Source organism: Nelumbo lutea, chromosome 1, assembly GCF_056320005.1.
Source record: "Nelumbo lutea isolate HS-2025 chromosome 1, American lotus-T2T, whole genome shotgun sequence".
NCBI lineage: Eukaryota > Viridiplantae > Streptophyta > Magnoliopsida > Proteales > Nelumbonaceae > Nelumbo > Nelumbo lutea.
The window spans coordinates 161,521,092-161,545,249 of record NC_142684.1 but is presented as its reverse complement, the minus strand read 5'-3'; the positions used below and the strand labels follow the sequence as shown (position 1 = coordinate 161,545,249).

General features: G+C 42.8%; 1 protein-coding gene and 1 pseudogene across 2 annotated transcripts; one reads left to right on the top strand and one right to left on the bottom strand.

The window, feature by feature from the left end:
- The first annotated feature begins 298 nt into the window (after positions 1-298).
- LOC148878781 (Pentatricopeptide repeat (PPR) superfamily protein) lies at positions 299-7,673 on the top strand. The gene is made up of 3 exons (XM_088960117.1): positions 299-501; positions 957-2,966; positions 7,172-7,673. Exon 2 carries the CDS (start codon positions 1,114-1,116, stop codon positions 2,860-2,862), a length of 1,749 nt encoding a protein of 582 aa, XP_088816243.1. The 5' UTR covers positions 299-501; positions 957-1,113; the 3' UTR covers positions 2,863-2,966; positions 7,172-7,673.
- Positions 7,674-22,456: 14,783 nt separating this feature from the next.
- On the bottom strand, positions 22,457-24,098 carry LOC148878780 (uncharacterized; annotated as a pseudogene). Its single transcript, XR_016103878.1, has one exon. The product of XR_016103878.1 is annotated as an uncharacterized LOC148878780 (transcript).
- Positions 24,099-24,158: the final 60 nt, after the last annotated feature.

The following is a 24,158-nucleotide window of genomic DNA, read 5'->3' as shown; positions in this document are numbered from 1 at the left end:
TATGGTCTCTTATTCTCCTTGGGCGTGGGACAATGAGAAGGGCACACAATCAATGGTTAAGCTTATCTGATCCGTCTGATTTTGATTTTTTTTTTTTAAGGCAGTCTGATTTTGAATTTGGTGCCTGGTAGTATTACACTTTTCCCCTTCCTCCGGATTACTTATCCACGTCTACCTACAATATACTACCCTGTGGATGGGAACATCTCCGCGTGCATAATCGAAAAAAATTTAACTATTGGGGCCAACAATTATACTGTAGAGAATATTTAAAAATGCCACGTTGTTATGAGATGTTGTTGATGTGTGATGTGTGACTGCGATGTTACATGGGGTAGACGTGGGCAGGAGATCTGGACTCCCTTTGCGAGCCCTAGTTATTAACGTCCCAATAGCCGCAAGTAGCTGGGAAGAAAATAAACAGAAGTTTCCCACTCTGTCACCCCCTCTTTCCCCACTGTAGAGACCAATAAAAAACAGCAAACAGAGGAACAGATAAGAGTAAGCTTCCTCTCTCCAGGGTCAAGTGAAATTTTTAGTGTCTTATTCTCCTGTTCCTTGAAACAACTTTCTTGTTTTCTGTAATTTTTCTTTTTTCTGTTAATGTGATATCAATAATCAATCATTACAATCTACCATATCTATACGACTTGGTTAACATTATCTGTTTTCCTTCTAACATATTTTAGCTTTGTTAATTTTTTAGTTCTTGTACAGGTTAGAACTGGATTTCCGAATTCGTTCGTGTTTCTCTAATTCCGATTTTGACCTTTGTCTTTCCACCCAACTTCATGTTTCTTCGTGTAGTAGAACTCAAATATTCTCTCAAAGTTTTGTGGAAAATTTAAAAATAGGTTTCAATGCTTTCTGTTAATATCTTAAGTGGATAGGAAAATGGTATTTTTAGTCATTCCTCTTTCTTAGAAGTTCTAAATCTTCAGTGTTTTTGATTTCAGGAGTCTCATGTCGGTTTTTTTTAATATCGACTTCTCATGGGGTTTCTCGTAAGAAACTAGTTGAATCTGTGCTTGCTTTGATAGGGTTGAAAAGAAAAGTTTCTGAATACGGAAGCACCGTTTATTCATCTCTGCAAGCCATTGGAGTTCAGTACAGATGGAGTTCACAATTTTCTCACAGAATTCTACAAGTGGTATGCTTTTTCTCCATGGAATGCATTTGAGCCGCAACCATTTCAATCCTAAACATGGCATTGGCCGGGATTCGTGGACTAGGGTATCTGCATTTCACATCAATTGCTTTATCAAGGGCAAGGGAAAACTTGGATCTTGCCTACAATGGCAGGCAGGTTTTTCTTCTGGAGGATATACTTTTCTGCCACATTGCATAGGGCAGCAGAGAAGTATCTGCATCGACAGAGGCAATGAGGGTAGAAAGGATGACCGGACTTTTGAAAGATCTGTAAAGAGGCAACCAAGTTCACCATTGTTGTGTCTAGATGGACCTTTTGTTGAAAATGATGAAGAAACCAACAACGATGTCCTTCATAGTTTCTCCAGCAAGGGGAAGCTCACTGAAGCATCAAATTTGATTGATTTGATGGCACGTAGAAGCCAGATTCCCCACTTTCCCACTTGCATAAATATAATCCGGGGTTTGATTAAAGTTGATCGGATTGACAAGGCTGCAAATATCCTGAGGATTATGATCATGTCTGGTGGACTGCCAGATATTATCACTTACAACATGTTAGTAGGTGGCTTCTGTAAGAAAGGATACTTGAAGTCTGCAGTTGATCTCTTAGATGACATGAGCTTGAGTGGTTGTCCTCCAGATGTGATTACATATAACACCATACTTCGCTGCATGTTTGAACATGGTAGGTTTGATCAGGCAATTGGGTTTTGGAAGGATCAACTGAGAAAGGGCTGTCCTCCATATCTGATCACTTATACTGTGCTTATAGAGCTAGTATGCAAGTACTATGGAGCTGAACGGGCTATGGAGGTGTTAGAGGACATGGCAGTTGAGGGCTGTTATCCTGATATTGTGACGTATAATTCCCTAGTTAATTCTACTTGCAAGGAAGGGAAGTACAAAGATACAACATTGGTGATTTTTAATCTTTTATCACATGGGATGGAACCCAATGCTATTACTTACAACACGCTTCTTCATTGTTTCTGCAGTCGCGGGTGTTGGGATGATGTGGATGAGATCCTCTCAATCATGAATGAGACTTCAAATCCTCCCACTACTGTTACTTACAATATTTTGATCAATGGTCTCTGTAAACACAGGCTTCTGGATCGGGCCATTGACTTTTTAGTTGAAATGGTTTGTCGGGGTTGTTCTCCTGACATCATCACTTACAATACTCTTCTGGGAGCTTTATGTAAAGAGGGAATGACAGATGAGGCTTTGCATATCCTTCATTGTTTGGCTGGCATTGGCTGTTCTCCTGTTCTAATCACTTATAATACTGTCATTGATGGTTTAGCCAAGAAAGGTGATATGAAGAAAGCAACAAGGCTGTACAGTGAGATGATTGAGAATGGGATAAGTCCTGATGATATTACTCATCGTTCATTGATTGGAGGATTTTGCCAGGGGGATTTAGTTGTGGAGGCTGTGGAAGTCTTGAAGGAGATGGGTAGGAGAAATCATAGGATCAGAACAAGTACTTACAATGTCGTAATCCAGGGATTATGCAAAAATAACAAGGTTGATATAGCAATCCAAGTTCTAGAAATGATGATATTGAGTCGATGCAAGCCCGGCGAGAAGATCTATGCCACTCTTATTAAAGGGATAGCTGCTTCTGGTATGCCAGAAGAGGCTACAAGGTTACATCAGAAGTTGATAGAACGCAAGGTTCTTAGAGAAGAAAGTATGCTAAATTAAAAGAGCAGAAGGAAAATTGCAATCATTTTCAACATTTTCTTATTCTGAGGGGCCTTTGGCTGCTCAGATTTTCTTTTGTGTTGTACAGCACACTGTTTAAACAGGTAATTTCCCTTGTCCTCTTCATTGCTTTTATCTATTTGCACTTAAAAGTTGGTTGTTCTTGTGGTACAATAGCTTCTCTAGTTCCTTTGTTTTGTTGTATATGGTATTCATTCTCAATTGATAATCACGGAATTAGAATCAGGGCTTCCAATTTTTATTTCTGGAATTTCAATACTCAAATAATCAGAAATTTTATAGAAAAAATTGCAAAATTTTGAAACGGCACATTTTTTTTGGGGATTTGAGGAAAAAATTGTTTTCTCTGTGGAAGTTCAAGAGATTTTAAAGTAGTGATGATTGCAATAGTCTGTGTAGAGAAATTACTACAGAGTATAACATATGTTACATGTGTGGTAACTTGGAGGGCATAACTACTTCCTGTTGCCCAAACAAATTACATTTACTGTCTAATCCAGTTAAAAGATTTAAACAACATCATAAAAATTATCGAGTTGTCCCCGTTTCAAAGGCTTTTGCAAGGTTAAAAGGGAGGTCTATTTGGAGTGGGAATTAACAAGAGGACTATGAAGACAGAAGAAGCTTTGAAGAGAAGAAAAGAGGTTGTTGTTTCAACCGACGAAGGTCTGAAGTGATTTTGTTTTGCTTGGTAGGGGATGGGGTGTTTTGGGCAGTCTGTTCCAATGACCAGGTTTTTTGAGGGAGGGTTCAGGAAGGAGATCAGGCATGGGCATATCTGGGCTTTAGTGGGTGGTTCGAGAGCTTTGTCTAGGTTGTTTTATGTTTTAAGTTGTGGAATGTTGGGGTGGCAGGGTGTTTTGTTCTTTTCAGGGGTGATCCCTTATCACCCATTGTAATCTCCTTTCTTGTTTCTTCCTAATATAATTTTTTTTCTTTATTTACCTTCAAAAAAATATATTTCCTAATTCCTACATAGTTTTTGATGTTCCAGCTTCATACCAAATTTGCATCTAGCAATCAAAAATAGCCAAACTACAAGTAAATTGTTCATTCATAACTATGAAAATAAATTTTCTTTTGTGAATCATGTTAGTTCTTAAATAAATAATAATTAAGCATAGGATATGATATGATTCTTTTTGAATTTTAAAAATGCTATTAATATCGCATGAAAAAATAAGAAACGGGAAAACAATATGACTGCCTTGTTTGAAAGGAATGCTATTGTTAGACATTGAAGAAGCCCATTATGTTAGGGAAAATAAGAAGATCTGTGTTACTCTGGGGTTCTGGAATGAGACAACCATCTTCATGGAGGAATATTTGTTGGAGGAGGTGGAGTGGAGGGTCTAGAAGGATTTATCAAAAAAAAAAAAAAAAAAAGAAAGGAGGGTCTAGAAGGGTTGGAATGAGAGTTGTGGGCCCCAAGAATGGCTAGAGCACCAAAAGCCAACTTTCCCCCAAATTTGTAGCCTTTCCCCAAATTTGTAATTTTTCTCCTTCAATGACTTTTTTTTTCCTTTCTTTCAACTCCTGCACCGCATTTCTAACAAACATGATTAATACATTTAATGATGATGCACCACAGAGATCTGTCTAGTTGTGTTTTGAGTATATAATCTAGTGATTTATTTATTTATTTATTTATAATATGGATCTTTGATAAAAATGTAAGCCAAAAAGTCAATGGATCAAAGTTGGTAATTTTGGTTAGAAATCGTCTCTTTTTGACTAAAGTGCGACAATCTAGTTGAAAGTGATCCAATGTAAGTTGATGGTTCTAGAAGGGCTAAGGGAAAGTCAAAAAAGGAGAGAGGAAATGCAAGATTCTGATAGAGAATGTGAGCCTGTTTGGGGTCAATGGTAGGAGCAGAGAGATTTGTTATTAATGATATAGAAGATAGGAAATAGAACCTATTCACCCATGAGGTGGGCTGAGAGTAACAGCCCAAAGGACTGAAAACTGACAAAGTAATAGGGGAAATTGCCCTTGATGGAGAGGGATGTCAAAATGGATCATATGGAAGAAAGGAACAACAGAGTTTTTAATGAAAGAAAGTTATCCAAAGAGGCAGTTATTGAAAGTATAACCATTAGGGTGGTGAACTGGGTCAAGACCTTGGACATCTTTGATTCGTTTTTAAAAGATGACATTATGAGAGGATGGAAGTTGTGGCTTCTCAATTTGAGGAGGATTTAAAGGAGTGGCTGGAGAGGGAGGTTGAGGAGGAGGAGGAGGGAGTGTGGAATTCTATAAAAAAAGGAAGGGGGGAAAAGGCTCCTGGGCCTGATGTGTTCAACATTGCTTTTTTCAAGATGTGCTGGAATATTGTTAAGAAAGATATGCTGGAAATGTTTAGGGAGTTGTGGGTGGAGAAGAAATTAGAAGGGCGAATGCAACCTTCGTTTCTCTTATTCCGAAGGTTGATGCTGCTGTTAGGATGAAAGACTTTAAGCCTATAAGCCTGATTTCCAGCCCATATAAAATTATTGCCAAGGTGCTTTCATACTTTTAGATGGGGTCTTGCATAGTTGTCAAGGCGATGCCTAGGTGACAAGGGCCCTTGGAGGCTTGGCTCGCCTAATCGCCAAGCAATTTTTTACATTGCGTTATAAAATACTTTTGTATTCTTATTTTTGAAGATTATAATTAAATAGACATTATTAAACTAAAATATCCATTTTGTGTGTTTATATACTAATTTCTTTTTGTTATTTTGTTATTTGTTGGGGTTTAATCATCACAAGCATTGTTAAATGCTGTAGTGAACCCTCAAAGACTGCAAAACCTGAACAATAAGTAAGGAAGAACTTGAAATTTTGTTTAATCAACACTTCTTCTTTTTCTTCTTCTTCTTCTTCTTCTTCTTCTTCTTCTTCTTCCACCTTTTCTTTTCTTCATTTCCTATAAAAAAAATAGGGATTCAACCCCTATATTTTTTGAAGTTTCTTTTCTTTTTTCCTTTTTCTTCTCATGAATATGTTGATTTTCTAATATTTTAACATGGAGTTCATACTTTTCTTGTGAAAATTATGGATAATTGTTAAGGAAATGGGGTTATGGGGAACTACCCTAGGATATATGTTTTTTACTTGAAAAAAATCCATCACCCAGTTGACTAGGCAACAAGGCGCCCCCCCTGTCACCTAGACTTGCCTTGGCGCCTTGAAAATTATGGGGGTCTTGATTGGAAGTGAATGTGTGGATGTGAGAATTAGAAGTGGGGAGGGTGGGGTGATTTGCAAAGTTGATTTGGAGAAGGCATATGGCCATGTAGAATGGGTTTTTTTAGAAGAAGTTATGAGGAGAATGGGCTTTGAGGAAAATGGAGGAGCTGGATGTTTGCATGTATTTGGTCAATCTCCTTTTTAGCTTTGGTGAATGTGGTATCAACTCAATTTTTTAATGCTTCGAGGGGTTTGAGACAAGACGATCTCCTCTCTCCCATGCTTTTTTGGTAGTTGTGGAGGCCTTGAGCAAGTTGGTGAATAAAAGGGTGGAAATGGAGTTTTTTTTTTTTTTAATATTTTTTATGGGTTCAAAGAGATAGGTTGGTTATTTCCGAGTATTGCTTTATGTTGCACCATTGAATAAACTTAGTAAGTTTAGAAACATGAACCAAAATATGTGAAATTGATTGGATGAATATTGCAGCATTTTGAGTTTGCTAACTATTATGTCGAACACTTTATAGTTGTGTTTGACCCTTATAAACGTGTCAGTTCTAGATTTTTTTTTATCAGTAAAATTTTCATTAAGAATTCATGAGTTTAGTACAGTCATTAAAGGAATTTCCCTCCCCACATTACATCATGCTACAACTTTGCCCAAAACAATAGAGGCCTGTCAACTCCCTGTTTTGCTAATACACCTGCTATCCCATTGGCAGTCCTTTTTACCCAGCTGAAAGTAGAATTAAACCACTTTGCTAGGGTGTTTTCTCTGAAGGCGTATCTGTATTTCTCTGAATGCATGTTTGTATTTTGAATGTGTCAGTTGTAAATTATAGGGCTGCTTTTATACCTGTGTCATCTATAAGCATGCTTATTCCATGCAGCGTCTTTTCTTTTTCATGGACAATATATGCAGTTATATGGAATAAGTTCATGGTTGTACATACACACATATCATGCTTTGTCTTGTGTGTTTTTTACCTTTGTCTGTAGTTCACCAGCTCCATCTTGTCCCTCATTCTTCATTTTTCATTGAGAATTTAATGTGATTTATTTGAATTTTTCCTAATCAAATTGCATGCTTATTTTTTCCTCTTGCTTTCTGTGGCAGGAAAATCATTAAAACTTATCTATACATATCTTTTAAGATTACCCTTTCACGTGGAGAATGCAAAGTTTTAAAAAGAGGTAGAGAAGAATTACAAGTTCATGGCACTGTTCTATGTATGATCCGTATGAGTAACCACCTTTGCGCTTGAAGTTCTGAGTTTTCTGCTTGAGGTCCATGAAGATTGAGTGGTCTTACTGTAGGAAGACCTGTTCATGGGCTGTGACGCCGCGCTTGGGTTCAGGTTTGCCAAAATTTGAATGTGCCTGACCCAATGAGCCTGACGGGCTGCCCATGAATAGGTTCTTGCATTGACTTGGTGCTACGGTGCTACTCAAAAGTTTTGCAGATTTAGAGATGCCCTAACATTGTATTGTGGTCTGTACACAGTTATCCTTTCGTTGAATATGAACTTGTGCCTGATATTTTGCTGTTTCTGGATGTTGCCAACCTAATATCTTGTTGAAGAGAGTAATACAACACCGCCTGTTTTGCATGATAGAAATGGTGCACATGCATTGGTTGGCCCAAATACTTAACAAGGGAATCATCGATTAGTAAGCACTGTAGTAGTAACTTAAAATTGACTCCATAAAATGGATATAGCTTTTACTTTGTAGTGATCAAATGGATGCAGCGCTTCCGTCTTCAAATTTTCTTCAATTAGATGATGAATTTTGAAGAAGCAACTAGTTGATGGTGGTGTCCACTGCTTGGTTTATCTATCAATATATCTAACTAACATTAATTTGAATCTCAGCATCCCAAGCCATCTTCCAGTTATCTTCAATCGGAATTGGAATCAGAATCAATCGGAATGGATTTTCATTTCCAGGGGATGGGAGGGAATGACCATTCCCGCAAATGGGGGAGTGCAATAAGATTTGATTCCAGATCCCTATTCTCGTGAACCAAACAGTCTTATTAGATCAATATAGGTAGCTATTCTATGTATGCTTGAGACAATCAATATAAAAGTTGGAAACCATTTCCAACCTTTGCAGTGAAGACTAAGATTGTTCCTTTAGTTCCTACTCAGGATCTTTCCCTCTCCAATTGTTCTCCATCATGGTGAATGACTAGGGTTGTTATTCTTTTTCTTAGCATAGTGGTATTAATTACATTTGGGGGGTGTTGCATTGCATGGTGTAGTTATAAAATATTAAAATCTTAGGCTGACAAGAGTGAGAATGCGGGTTGATCTGTCAACGACCACTTTTGTGTGTCAAAGGTTAGGTCCATATCCCGTCTACCTCTCAATACCGTAAGCAGCTGGGACCAACATTGGCCATTGGGTAATGGCCTTAGGGGGGGGGGGTGTTTGGTGCAACGGTAAAATCTCAGACCGACAAGCACGAGAAAGCATGTTTGAATATGAGAATGACAATTTATGCGAAAAAAAAAACACTAAAGATTAGGTCCATATTTGTCCATCCATCTCAAGATACTACATTGCTGAGACCAATGCAAATGGATCGGATTTGAATCAGGGTATATTTGAATCCAATAACGGATTTAATCTGATCCAAAGGTCTGATTGGATCTGATAGGACTCAGTTTGAATTCGAATTCTATTGGATCTTCGGATCTTTGGATATGATTTTATCCAATTTGTTTTCTTTAAAAATTAATAAATTATTAAAAGAAAAAAATAAAATATATCAATTTAAATAAAGGAAAAACAAAAAATACAAAAATTTTAATTATTTTCATCATATATATACACATATTTTTTATAAAAAATAAATAATATAACAAATTTATAAAAATATAATATAAATAATATATTTATAAATAAATAAATAACATATATGTATTATATATATATATATATATTTATATATTTGTATTTATAAATATATAACACATCTGATTGGATAGGGGGCGATATGAATCGACCAAATAGTATCCATTTGCACCCCTAGAGACCTATATTGGGTAATGGGCCTTTACTAATCTTAACCCTTATTGGTGCTAATGGTTCATTGAGGTCCATGTAGTTTCATTTACTTCTTGAAATACTAAAGCCAACTTGGTGAAAACATCTGGTGAAATGGTTTCCTTTTTTTTTCTTTGGCTCAGTTTGGAAGGAGTACTAATACAAATATGTAGAGTGTAAAATCTTGTATTTTGTATGTATTTATACTGTACATATTTGTATTTATACTCTTTCTGTGTTTGGTTGTAGTGCAATTTTATTTGCACCAATACAAATGCTTGGGAGTACAAGTGAAAATAATGCAAATTCTGGTTTAATTTTGTTTTGATTTTTATTTTATTCTATTTCGGGTCTTATATTACTTCGTTTGTACTGCAATCAAATAAAATAAGATAAATTTTGAAATAAAAATAAATCATAATTTGCACTACCATGGCATTGCATTAGCTCAAATAATATTGCACTGCAACCAAACATAGCCTAAATAAACATTTTCCTTATTATAGGAAAAATGTCTGGTGGAATGGTTAACGAGAACAAGTTGAACCGAGCCAACAAGCTTGCAGGTTAAAAATACAGGAGGCTAAATCGCAAAATGTTGGGATATCTGCTATTCCATTGGAAGAGGATTCTTAATGAAACTTGAGTAGCACTAGTCCAAACATTGGTAAAAAGTACCAAATAGCAGACACTTTTACTTGTATTCATTGTTTTTAACTCAACCTGCATTTGTTTGTAACTAATGGAGGGTGATTTGGCCCGACCGCTTGGGACAGTGACACGTGGACATGACTCAGCATAAGTAACAACTCAGCATCACAACTTGACCGCGACTAAGTAATGGGTCCGCAGGACAGCTCGCTACGTCATAGCTCGCTACAGGGGGAGCCCGCTACAGCACGAGCTCAAGGACCCCCGATGTACTGAAAGGGAATACTCCAAGACAAGTTTATCCTATCTCGCGAGCTAGAGTAACCAACTCGCTCCAGTACTTAGGTAGAAAACCGCCTAAGGGGCCACTTTAGGAGGAACCACCTTGGGAAACCCTCAGGAGCTCGCTACAAGGTAGCTTGCGACAGGGTAGCTCGCGACAGGGCAGCTCGCTACTGAGCGACGTGATGTTTTCATGAAGCTTCTATTTGACAAGAACGTACCCGCCAAACTGCGCCATGTCTCCTGACCGACGATGCAGTCCCTGCCAGCCCGACAAGTCTGCGCCCACGTCCCTTGACAGGTGGTGGCGTGTCTGTCCATCTGGGACGTGTCACTCATCCAATTGGGTAGTACACAACAACGGTTACTTGCGCAGCCTTGGCGGATAACGACTGCGACAGAGGTCCAGTGGCAGTTACGCCCGATTTGACAAGAACACTCATATATAAGAGCCCCCTAGTTGAAGGGAAACACTCTCTCGAATATCTGATATCTTATCTTGAATATCTCGAACTTTCTCTTGAGCTAACTCAGTGATCTAGCGCGACCTACACTCTTAGCCTTCTTTACACTCTTTATTGCTTTCTCCAGCGTTCTAACTTAAGCATCGGTGTATTCCCACTAGGCAAGTCCCCCGGGAATCCTTCACTACTCTCTTCTCAGGTATCGTTCATCACCAGCGAGGAGCCAGTCAGCTGCCAGCTAGGAGTGCCTGGATTGCGTAGCATCATTTGGCGCCGTCTGTGGGAAATGATTCAAAGAAGCCTTCCTCTAAGCTTCTACGTTTTCCTTTCGAGAACTTAGCATTTATGGCCTCCTCCAACAATGCTGGGCGTGGTGACAACCAGAATGCTTCTGGAGAGCAACCCCAGCTTCCCATTGTTTGCATCAGACAGTTCACCATCCCCTTCTCTGTGGACAGGATCCCCAGCCTGAACGTGCCTCTCATAGTGGCACCCGTGAATGCTCCACTCTCTTCCACAGTTGGAGCGACCTTTGCTAAACCTTCGGTTGTGCCCCCAGTGACCAACCAGAATCAGTTGGAAGACTTAGTGTAGTGCATGCGAGCCATGCAAGCTCAAATGTAGCAATTCCAGCAGTTCCAACTCTACCAGCAACAAGTGCTGCATCAGGTCTCTTAGTACTAGTATCAGTAGCAGTTCCCTTCCTTGCCTCAGGCCCAACAGCCACTCCCTCCTAGGCACCCGGCCTTGAAGCAGACCAAGCCCTCCCGTCAGAGCGAACGACCTCGCCGGGGAGAAGCCTCTTAGGCCCAGAATCTCTCCAAGAGCCAAGCCTCTCCCCATGGCAGAATGGAGAGGCTAGTCACCCCCGCCTCGCAGCCTACGGGCAGGTCGGGGGCCTCCCAGCCAGTCAAGCCCGTATCGCCCCAACACTCGTAGTTCAAGCTCCCGCTCACAGAAAATCCGTTTGAGGTCCTAGCCACAGACACCAGGCAGGGCCCTTCAGTCCAGAGCTACCACCAGTAGTCCGAGCCCATCGAGCTCGGTAACACTGAAGCAAGCAACACCAACGCTGAGCCGACAAAGCAATAGCGAAGACGCCAACGAGCTCGCCGAATTGCTACCTGTGTCTCGCCCGAGATCAAAGGTAAAGAGGAGGTGAGCTCAGGTGAAGTAAAAGATACTCCTCTCCTCTCAGTTCCTTCCCCACTGTCTCCAAAACTTCTTGTTGTTCCCATGCCAAGAGACTTCAAGCTCCCTCCATTGGACAAGTATGATGGATCCTTCAATCCGAATGATCATGTGGACGCCTTTTAGTCTCAGATGCACCTGGCAAGGGCCATTGAATCCTACATGTGCGTGGCCTTCTCCACCACCTTCAAAGGGGTAGCCCACACATGGTACCGAAACCTCATGCCCGGTTTGATAAGAAACTGGGCGTAGTTCGTGCAAGTTTTCACCTCCCACTTTGTCACCAGCAAGAGGTGCCCAAGAACTCAAGAAAGCCTCTTCAACATAGTTCAAAAGGAAGGGGAGTCCATTCAGAGTTACATCAAGCAGTTTAATGATGTTTGTCTACAAATACCCGATTTGGACCCCGCAACTCGCTTCACCGCAGCCAAGCGAGGTATTACCCACAAAGAGTTCAAGTGGCACATGGTTGTCAACCAGCCTAAGACTGTGACCGAGTTCCTCAAGCTCGCAGATCAGTTTATCGGGATGGAGGAAGAGATCAACCAGAAGGGCGAGCAGGCCCTCGAGAAAAGGAAAAGGGAACCAGAGCCCTCAACTCAGGGCGACAGCAAGAAGAAGGACCAAGCTCGGGGGGCAAAGCCAAATATGGCTTTCCGAGCTCTAGCAGCAAAAAGGGACTACACACCCCTCAACGCGAAGCGGGCTGAGATCCTCATAGTGATCAAGGACGCCCCATATGTGAAGTGACCACCTCGGCTGAAGGCAGACCCTAATGTTAGAAATACAAATTTGTATTGTAGTTTTCATAAAGATCACTGTCACAACATCGAGAACTGTAAAAACCTCCGCGACGAGATAGATGAGCTCATCTGTCGCGGGTATCTGAGAAATTTTGTACAAAATAATAATAGTAATAATAAAGCAGGTCGGCAGGGGGAGCAGAGTAGAGATGTTCCCGAGTCCAGCAAGCAGGCAGAACAGGGAAGAGCTCGCGAGGCCATTAGGGAAAAGCAGAACCCCGTGAAGCGGCCAAGGATGGAAGATCCCATCTTCTTCATAAAAGATGATGCGCACGAGGTCCACTACCCCCATGATGATGCGCTCTTCATAAAGATGAAGATCAATGAATTTGAAGTCAAGCGTGTCCTCGTCGACTCAGGCAGCTCAGCAGACATCCTCTTTTAAGCAGCCTTCGACCAAATTCAGCTCCAAGAGAGTGACCTGAAGCCCGCGAACACTCCCCTGGTAGGCTTTAGCGGAGAGGAAGTCAGGCCCCTGGGAAGGATCATAGTACATGTGGAAGTTGACAGTTGGCCTAGCATAGTGTGGCTCAACCATGATTTCTTAGTGGTCGCAACTCCCTCCCCGTATAACGCCATAGTTGGTCGGCCAATTACCCATGCCTTATGGGCTGTGGTGTCCACTTACTACTTGGCCATGTAGTTCCCCACGGACTTCGGAATCAGGATAGCGCGAGGTGACTAGCTTGAGTCTCGCAAATGCTACGTCGCCGCCCTTAAAGGGAAAGCCAAGGTGGCCAATGACCTCAAGTTGGAGCGACCTACAGATCAGAGCGATGAGTGAGTTGCACCCACAGAAGAGAACATCTCCATCCCAGCCTCGACGGAGGACCCAACCCGAACACTCTAGATTGGTGCTTCCATTGAGGAGCCTCTACGATCTAAATTGGTATGCTTTTCTAAAAAAATTAGATGTTTTTGCATGGTCCGCGGCATAAATGCCCGGCATAGACCCTAGCATTATAACTCATAAGCTTAATACTGATCCTATAGTTAGGTCCGTTAGACAGAAGAAACACAACCTAGCCCCAGAGCAATGGAGGGCAGTCGACGAGGAGGTCGGGAAGCTCCTTGTAGCCGATTTTATCAGGGAAGTCCATTACTCGAGCTGGGTGGCCAACCCCGTTCTGGTAAAAAAGGCTAACGGTAAATGGCACATGTGCGTCGACTACACTGACCTAAACCGAGCTTGCCCAAAGGACTGCTTCCCACTCCCCAGGATTGACTGTCTGGTGGACGCGACCTCGGGGCACGAGTTGCTGAGCTTTCTAGATGCCTATTCGGGCTACAACCAGATCAGGATGGACCCGACTGATGAAGAAAAGACTGCCTTCATAACCGAGCTTGGCCTATACTGCTACAAGGTCATGCCCTTTGGGCTAAAAAATGCCAGGGCAACATTTCAAAGACTTGTAAATAAGTTGTTTGAGCCATTGATTGGCAAAAAAATAGAGTGCTATGTAGACGACATGGTCGTCAAAACCCAGTTTTCGCATGAATTAATACAAGACTTGCATTTAGTTTTTGAAAATTTGTGTAGATTTAATATGAAGTTGAACCTGAATAAGTGTGTCTTCGGTGTCACATCGGGTAAATTCCTGGGATACATTGTTAATTGGCGCGACATTGAAGCCAACCCAGATAAAATAAAGGCCATCCTAGAGATGAGAGCACCTCGAAAAATGAAGGAGGCTGAATGGCCAAATAGCTGCCCTGAGCCGCTTCATGTCCAAGTCGAAAGACCGTTGCCTACCTTTCTTTAAGGCAATTAAAAGCAAAGAGTTTGAATGGATCCAAAATTGCCAACTTACGTTCGACGAGTTCAAAAAGTACCTTGCTAGCATACCGGTTTTAACCGAGCCCAAGCAGGGTGACGTTTTAGAACTGTACCTCCCAGCAAGTGATGAAGTGGTCAGCTCGATACTAATAAAAGAGGTAGATCGGGTCCAATGACCTATCTACTATGTTAGTAAAGTGTTGCAGGGAGCAGAGACAAGATATCCAGAGATAGAAAAGCTGGCCCACGCACTGGTTATTGCAACCTGAAAGCTCCGTTCTTAGTTCCAAGCTCATACTGTTATCGTCCTCACCAACAAACCTCTGAGGCAAGTTCTGCTCAAGCCCGAGGTCTCTGGTTGACTGACAAAGTGGGCCGTTGAGCTCAGCTAGTACAATCTCCAATACAAGCCATAAACTGCTATCAAGGCCCAAGCCTTAGCAGACTTCGTTGTGGAATGCACTTTCAGCTCTAAAGTCCCCAGGCCGGTTGAGCACGAGGCCCTTAATTCGGGCAAGCTCGAAGCTCCCAAGCCAGTTGAGTCTGAGCACCGTGAGGTAGCAGCTAGTGCAGCATCTCTCCTAGTGAAGCCAAGCGCGAACTGGGATGAGGAGCCCTGGATCCTTCACGTAGGTGGCTCCTCCAACTAGCAGGGCAGTGGAGCCGAAATCGTTCTGTACGGCCCAAGTGGCACAAAGTTGGAGTACGCACTACACTTCGAGTTCGCGGCATCCAACAATGAAGTAGAGTACAAAGCATTGATAGCCGGGCTAAATCTAGCCAAAGAAGTGAAAGCCAAGTATATCATCGTCTACAGCGATTCCCAGCTCGAGGTCAATCAAGTCACAGGCGAATATGAAGCTCATGAACTAACTATCATTGCCTACTTAGCCAAAGTAAGAGAGGCTCTGCTTAACTTCCAGACACACTTCATCAGGCAACTATCGAGGTCGGAGAACGCTGAGGCCAACGCCCTGTCCCGGTTAGCCAGCACCAGTGATAATACCATGAGAACTGTGTACATAGAGAACCTGTCTCGGCCTAGCATTCTTGAAGGGGCAGAGGAGGTCGCTCCTATCGTCCAACCAGAGCCGAGCTAGATCGATCTGCTTGCAAGCTTCCTGCTACACGGGACCCTCTCTACAGACCGCAATGCCACCAGATGGGTAGAGCGTCAGGCGACCAAATACATCATGATAGACGAACGACTCTACCAAAGATCCTACATGCTCCCCTACCTGCGCTGCTTGCGACCTTCCAAAGCCGAGCTCGTACTCCGCGACACTCATGAGGGCCTGTGCGGCACACTTGGGGGGCAGGGCCCTCACCCAAAAAGTGCTACGACAGGGGTACTATTGGCCAGGAATGAAAGCAGATGCTATTGAGCTCGTCAAAAAGTGTGACAAGTGCCAAAAGCATGCCAATATCCACCATCAGCCCACTTCCGACCTCAAGTATCTCGCTAGCCCGTGGCCCTTCGCACAATGGGGCATCGATATACTCAGGCCGTTTCCACCAGTGATAGGCCATAGGAAGTTCCTAGTGGTAGCAGTGGATTATTTCACCAAGTGGGTAGAAGTTGAACCTCTCGTGACGATCACAGCTCGAAACGTCTAGAACTACTTTTGGAAGAACATAGTGTGCCGCTTCGGGTTACCTCGGGTATTGATTTCTGATAATGGTAAGCAGTTCGAGGACATTAAATTCCAGAACTGGTGCCAAGACATGGGGATCCGACAAAACTTCACTTCAGCCCTCAAGCAAATGGTCAAGCAGAAGTCACGAACAGAGCCATCCTTCGTCGACTGAAGGCACAGATAGATCGATCTAAAGAACTATGGACAGATGAGCTACCCAGTGTTCTATGGGCTCATCGAACCACACAGAAGACCGCCACAGGAGAGACCCCCTTCAACCTCACAGACGGCACCAAAGCAGTCATCCCAGCTGAGATCGAGGTTCCCTCTCTACGATTGGAAGCGTATGATGACAAGGCAAACGAAGACGAGCTACGTACCAACCTCGACCTACTCGACGAAGTAAGGAACCTCACATATATCAGGACCGCAACCTACCAGCAAAGAGTAGCTCGGTACTATAACGCTAGGGTCAAGAAGCGGAACCTTCGCGTTGGCGACTTAGTCTTTTGTAAAGTTATGGTACCTAAGCCCGGCATTGGCAAGCTCAAACCGAATTGAGAAGGACCCTACTGAGTGAAATGGGTGCTCGGGGAAAGAACATACGAGCTCGAAACCCTTGAAGGGAAACAAGTACCTCGGGCATGGAATATTGTCAACTTAAGGCAGTATTACCTATAACTACTGAGTAGACCACGAGTCACTCTCAGAGACTAAGGGCAAAAATGCCGAGCTAACAAAGACCTCGACGCGATAAAACCCAGTCACCTCTATGGCCTGGGTGAACTACTGAGTAGACCACGAGTCACTCTCATAGCCTAAGGGCCAAAATGCCGAGCTAACACGACCTCGTTGCAATGAGACCCAGCCACCTCCATGGCATGGGCAAACTTCAAGAGTGAACTATAAGTCACTCCCTCAGCCTAAGGGCTAAAACACCGTGCTAACTAAGACCTCGACACGATGGAAGACTTAGCTGCTTCATCGGTAGAGGCAAAGCACTAAGTATCAGAGGCATAGGCAGCTCGGGTCTGAACCCTATGAAGCATAGCTCGTCTCAGTATATTGGCTAAACCTGACAAGGAACAACCTATGAATATACAGTTCGGGCATACAAGGTAATTACTTTGGGGTATACTATAAAAATACCTCAAGCATTAAGGGATAGCTCGGGGTGACAACTACTGAAAAATCCTACTTCGGGTATGTAGCTCTAACAACCCGAGTGATGAAACCGCATCGACAGAAAATAAAGAGCACACCATACTTAGCAGAAAAAGAAAAATTCCATTACTAATTCATAAAAAAAAATGAGCTTAAACAGCCTGGGAAGAGTTCAACAAGAAGTAAAAAGGGCACAACTGCCCAAGAAAGAGATTTAAAAAACCGGGTTTTGGCACTCAAGAACCACCAGAATTCGGTCAGAAGAAAATAACAGAAGAGCCGCCAGCCTCAAGGGTCCACTTCCTCCACCTCATCGTCGTCCTCCGGGGAGTCAGGCTCCTCCTCCTCCGCCTGGTCCGCTGTCTCAGGATCAAGGCCCTTCATTGTTATGCTGTCAAGGTTGAGCCCAGAGAACTTCTTTCAGACCAACTAGTGGCTCCGGACAGGTAGAAGCTCGAGCCATACTCCACTTGGAGGTCGTGATACTCCTGGGAGTCCTTAAAGTCCCAGACCGCTTTAGCTCGCTCGGCCTCCACCATGGCGTCGAAGTTCCGAGTTCGGTCCTAAAGAGTGGACTCCAAGTCTCAAACCTGCTGGCGAAGAAGCTCCCTCTCCACCACCACCCTCGACGACTCCTCCCGGTAGCGAGCACTCTTCTCAGATAGCCGAGCGATCTGCGCCTCCTGGTCCTGGACGAACAGTTCCTGGGCCTCGCTCCCCTTTTGAGCATGACTTCACCTCAGGCCCGGTCGAGCTCACCCTGGAGCTTCTGCACAGTCGACCTTTGATTACGTGCATCGCCGGAGTGGATGTTGGTCTAGAGGGCCATGGCGTGGATGGTGGAGTTCACCTGCCAACAGGAGACTAAGGTTAGAAAAGAGAAAAGGAGAAAAAAAGAAAGAAGAGAAAAGACACTTACCACCATGTAGACTGGGATTTAATTTGGCAGCTCGTATAAGAGCTTGAAGTCGCGACGGGGAGAAAAATAGTAGGAACGCCTTTCTGGAGGCACTCCGGGAGAAGCATTCTTGATGCAGAGAATGGTGGAGAGGATATCAAGATTGAGGGGAAGGAAATACTCATAAAATAGAGAAATAGTCCCAACTACATTTCGAATGGAGTTGGGGTGAAGCTGGTCAATGGTGACGCTGAAATGGTTCAAAACCTCCACTATCAGAGGATGCAGAGGAAAATGCAGGCCAGCCTTGAGCTGTTCTTGAAAGATCAATATCTCGTTGGGACCATGCTCCCAGGGAAAGTTACCATAAGGGAGACTGTAGATGAGGTCTCTGGGAAGGTTAAAATGAAGAACTAAAGATCTAAGTCTCTCCATCGACATAGAGGAGGGACCGAAGCTTGTCGGGCTCCTTGCCCCGAGAGGTGGAAGCTGTCTCGCCGGAGGCCTCTCGAGCCTCCGGAGCCTGCCCCCAAGCTTTCCCTGAGCTCGAGGGGGCGTCATCCTGGTTACCGTCCTAGGAATAGACGTGGTACGGATATCCAGACATATTGACAAGATGATAAGACACATCCGAAGACAAGGCAAGTTAGCGTAAAAGAAAGTGAGGTCCGGGGCCTCCCTATTTATAGCTATTGTGCCCTCAAATCGATGGCCCAGACTAAGATAGATCTGACGGTTCACTGTCAAGATAACCACACGTCTTCTGAAACCGAAATGTGACTAACTGGCTGCACGTCTTCCATGATTGAGGTAATGACGGCTGCATGATATCCAGATTTAAGAGTTGCTTTGGTACGTTTCTCGGCATTCGAAAAGTAAAAAATCCCCTGACTTCTGCGCACATTAATTGCAAGCAGTCAATCAAGTTTGAATTTCAGTCAAATACACCCGTCACACTTCATGAACTCCTCACGCTAAGGTAACATTCTTAGCTTGAGGAGTGGGGGGCAATTGATGGAGGGTGATTTGACCTGACCCCTTGGGACAGTGACATGTGGACATGACTCAGCATAAGTAACAGCTCAGCATCACAGCCTGGTCGCGACTAAGTAACGGGCCCACAGGATAGCTCGCTACGTCATAGCTCGCTACAGGAGGAGCCCGCTACAGCGTGAGCTCAAGGACCCCCGATGTACTGAAAGGGAATACTCCAAGACAAGTCTATCCCAACTCGCAATCTAGAGTAACCAACTCGCTCTAGTACTTAGGTAGAAAACTGCCTAAGGGGCCACTTCAGAAGGAATCACCTCGAAAAACCCTCAGGAGCTCGCTACAAGGTAGCTTGCGACAGGGTAGCTCGCTACTGAGCGACGCTATGTTTTCAGGAAGCTTCTATCTGACAAGACCGTACCTGCCAGACTGCGCCACGTCTTCTGACTGACGGCGCAGTCCCTGCCAGCTCGACAAGTCTGCGCCCACATCTCTTGATAGGTGGTGGTGTGCTTGTCCTTCCGTGACATGTCACTCATCCGATTGGGTAGTACACAGCAACGGTTACCTGCACAGCCTTGGCAGATAACGGCTGCGATAGAGGTCCAGTGGCGGTTACGCCCGATTTGACAAGAACGCTCATATATAAGAGCCCCATAGTTGAAGGGAGACACTGTCTCAAATATATGATATCTTATCTTGAATATCTCGAACTTTCTCTCGAGCTAACTCAGTGATCTAGCGCGACCTACACTCTTAGCCTTCTTTACACTCTTTATTGCTTTCTCCAGCGTTCTAACTTAAGCATCGGAGTATTCCCACCGGACAAGTCCCCCAGGAATCCTTCACTACTCTCTTCTCAGGTACCATCCGTCGCCAGCGAGGAGCCAGTCAGCTGCCAGCTAGGAGTGCTCGGATTGCGTAGCATTAGTAACCATGATACAAAATTTGCCCCTGGTTCAGTTTTGTATCTATTTGTTTGTAATCATGATTTATACTCTTATTTGATACAAAATTTGTTCTTTTTTTTGTCTCATTTGTAACTATCTTGCTTCCTAGTTCAATACCATTCAAATAACCCTCCTACCTCCATTCTCTTGCACATTATATGGGACCACACCACTTCCTGTTTTAATTTTGACAAATAAACAAGAAGGTCAAATCTAAAGCAAAAATAGACCGATTTTACACTTATTAGCCTATTTGCACTCATGTCTTTACACAACTAAACGCAGCCTTATTTGAAGATGCATTGATCAAAAGGCCTACTCGAGTGGCACCATATCATTTTCCTCAGAATTTTCCTATGTCAGAATATTCATGGCTAACTTACTCATCTTTCAGCCATTGCATTCATCATCAGGTATATCCTTGCTGATATACCGGTGGTGCTATAAACTAAAGCTTTCATTGTGGAGAAAAGCTAAAGCAAAATGTTTGTTTATTTGTTTGGTGGTGGTGGGGGGAGGAAGAAGAAACCTTTCTCACTTAACTCCAGAAACGGTACTCCAAGCCACCATGAGGCGTGTATATGACACAACTTAAATAGAGATTTGCTTTTAACATTTTGTGCTAGGTTTACATCAGAGAATTGCTTCACATTGTATGTTGGATTTATTTTTTTGCAGTTGGTTATATGTAAAAGGAAGGAAAACAAATCATTTTCTTGGTAAATCCGATAAGAAACTAAGCCATGTGCTAATTTGCCCAATATTTGGCTTGGAGTACTGTTCAAATCTTGGGTTGGCAAGCATGAGAATGCAACTTCGAGTATGAGAGAGACTGCTTTGTGCAAAATGGCCATTTACCATGGGGAAATTTGTTACCATGGCCATTTTACCTGCCACTAAACAGCGTAAATGGCATTTTCCATGCAACTAAACACAATAAATTGCAGGAAATGCAGCCTAAAGGCTAATAATAAAATGATAATTATGCTGACTGCTTTAAGGGGTATGCTAGATTTATCAACTTTTGAATAGAAAACGTGCAATGCATATGGACATTCATTTTTATTGGGAATTTCTCCTACAAGGACCCACAAATAAGAACTAAAGCTGAATCACCAGTTAGTTCAACCCCGGAGTATGAATTCTACTTTGGATTGAACTTCTTCTTGAGGGTGGATCATGCTCCATCATCCTTACTTTTGGGTCATATTATACGAGGTAAATTGGATATAAATCAATGAACTATGAAAACAGGTCAGGTAGGTTGTTCACATTGTGGGGGGGGGGGTTGACCTGTTTAAACTGTGCTGCAATCAAGGTTCAAAGTATCGACTTGTATCAGCCCGTATCAGCTGATACGTATTGTGCCGGTGGCTTCCTGATACGCCCCTATAGGGGTTGTATTGGGCCTTAAACCAACTCCTCTGAACCGATTTCGAAAAAAAAATAAGTAAAACACATAAAAAAAGCACCGACACAGGTCGATACACTGGTACCCGTGTCGATATTTAGAACCTTGGCTGCAATATCGCCTTTACCTTTTCACTGCAGTACAAATAGAACTAAGAGAGAGACAAGGAAAGGAAAACAATTGTTCAATTGGATTGCGTAATTGTTCAATCAGATTTCACTTGTGGTTGCAACTTGCAACCTTGAGAAGAGAGAAAAGGAAAACAATTTGAAAAATAAAAACAAGATGGGAGAATACTACTTCTTTTTTCATTGTGTAAAAAATAGTTAGCATTTGGCATAAAGTCCAGCAGAGGGAAGACAGCTGTATAGTGCACTTGGCTGCTTCTTCCCACTAAAAGAATTGCATAAAAGGCTTTATCATATCTCAGCTCAAAGAAAACTTTCCATGAATATAGAAAACACAGTTTAATACAGATTTTGCATGATACACATACAGATGGCTCCAAAAAGATCTCAAGTGGGAGAAATGGATTAATGAGTGGAGTGGTTCCTTTGGGTTTACAACTTTGCTGCTTAATTAGGTGGGGCTTTCTTTCAGACTATTGGTGTTCAGTTCCATCCCAACACTGTATTCATATAATGTATTATTCCTCCTTTGTTATCTTTAGAAATCAAGGATTTTTCAGGAATTTCTGCGCAAGGCCAAGATAGATTGACTGATGCATTGGACATAATTATTCTTTCCTCAACTGCGGCCAATTTCTTTGAGGTTTTGCTAATTTCAGAAGGCAACCTGGAATTTAGGATAACATAGCCCCAACCTTGGGGAAAATCTTAATATTTGCTAATCCACCTGCTCCTGTGATACAAGTTTCATCATGGAAGAGCTGATTAAATCTCCCTAGTAACTTATATGAATCACACACACCCCTTTAAGGGGTGCAAATTGGGTTCCAATTTTGTTAGATTTTCAAGAGCCTGAACCCTAACCAGAGCCAGATAAGTTGAAGTTCTTCAAATCAGGTACCCTGACTTGCAGCCCTCTCTACCTTTATAGAGGAAAGAATGAGAAATAATGGAAGCACCACCAACCCTTAAAGAATTGGGGTGAGCAAATGTGAACCATAAGTCCACAACAACAAGGACTTACTATTTCTTGCTTTCTAATTGTGTGAGATCTTTGTACACGTTAAGCATGGGAAATATCCTGTTTAACCGTTTGACAGCATCAATAGAGATAACTTCCCTAGAAAAAAGTGCATTTGCCAACTCCATAGCTTCTGGTCTCCATCCAGCATAGGCTATGCCTTCAATCAGTAGGATGCAAGTGGTTTCATTTGGCCTACAACCTTTCTTCACCATTACCACCAATAAATCAATGGCATTGTCAACTCTATGGGCCTTGCACAATCCAAGGAGCACAGTATTATAGCTGATGACTGTGGGGCGAAAACCACTACCCTCCATGTCCTCCAACAGGCCCATAGCTTCATCTACCATACCTTCCCTGCACAAGCATGATATCAGTGAGTTATAAGTAATTTCATCAGGCTCCATACCTTTGCTTATCATTTCTGAAACCATCTCCAAAGCCTTCAATCTTGCCCCATTGTTCCACAATCCACTGATCATTGTGTTGTATGAACTCACATTTGGAGGGCAACCTGCTCTACCAAGCTCCTCGAATATCTCCAAAGCCTGATCTGCATTTCCACTCTTACACAGAGCTGCCATTATTGTATTGTAGTTGACAATATCAGGGGCACAGCCATTAGAGATCATGCACTCCAAGAGCTCAAGTGTCAAATCCAACCTTCCCTCTTTGCAGAATGCAGAGATAAGTGGATCATAACTGTAAGTGTCAGGAGTAAAACCCCGTGTCAACATAACCTTCAATACCTCGAGTGCCTGCTCAACCTTCCCTTCATGACAAAGTGAAGTGATCAAGATACTGTAAGTGATCAAATTTGGCTCACAACCCCTGGAGATCATCCCGGCCACCAGTTTCTCCCCATCATCCCATCTTCCCTGAGTCAAGAATGCCCGTAACAAAATGTTGTATGATACAACATCTGGTTCACAACCCTGAGAGGGTAAACTCCTAATAAATTCAAAAGCTCGGTCCACCATCCCTTCTCTGCACATTCCCCTGATAATTGCATTGTAAGTATACATGTCAGGTCGAAGCCCTTTTGACAGCATTTCTTCCAAAAGCTTCATTGCATCATTAGTACCACCTTCAACAATTGTTGCCTCTATCAGTATTGTGTAAGTAATCACAGTTGGGTGACAAGTATCTTTGAGTAATTGATCAAATACCTTCAGAGCCAATCTTAGCTTCCCTCTACCGCAAAGACTGCCTATCAATATATTATAAGTGACCACATCTATTTCCCAGCTTTGCAAGATCTATTAAGGAGTTTCATGAGATGGGTCTCCTTAATGTCAAGTGACTGGTAATGGGTTGTCCTTGTTTCAGCAGAAGCCCTAAAACTAAGTCGGTTTCTGATGTTGGGGCCATCCAGTTCAGGGTTCCTGTAATAAACTATGCAGCTGCGATGAGAATAGAGGGTGGTCGGTTTTATGTGGGTACTGAAGGGGAGACGGTAACACGAGATTTCATTCGATAATATGGCCATTGAGCAATGGTTTTTTGGTTTTCAGTGTTAAGAAGCCACTAAATTTGCAGGGAATTCATGCTCAGAAAGTGAGAGCAGGGAAGGAGAGTACCTGTAACTGTACTTGTGACTGTTCATGGAGATGTGATGAGATGCAATTTGACGGTTGAAATCTTGCGGTCTTGGTACTGACAGATCTCCCTTTTTATAGTT

Excerpts from the sequence above, each read along its gene's own strand:
- LOC148878781 (XM_088960117.1), top strand. The coding sequence starts at position 1,114 with ATGGAGTTCACAATTTTCTCACAGAATTCTACAAGTGGTATGCTTTTT.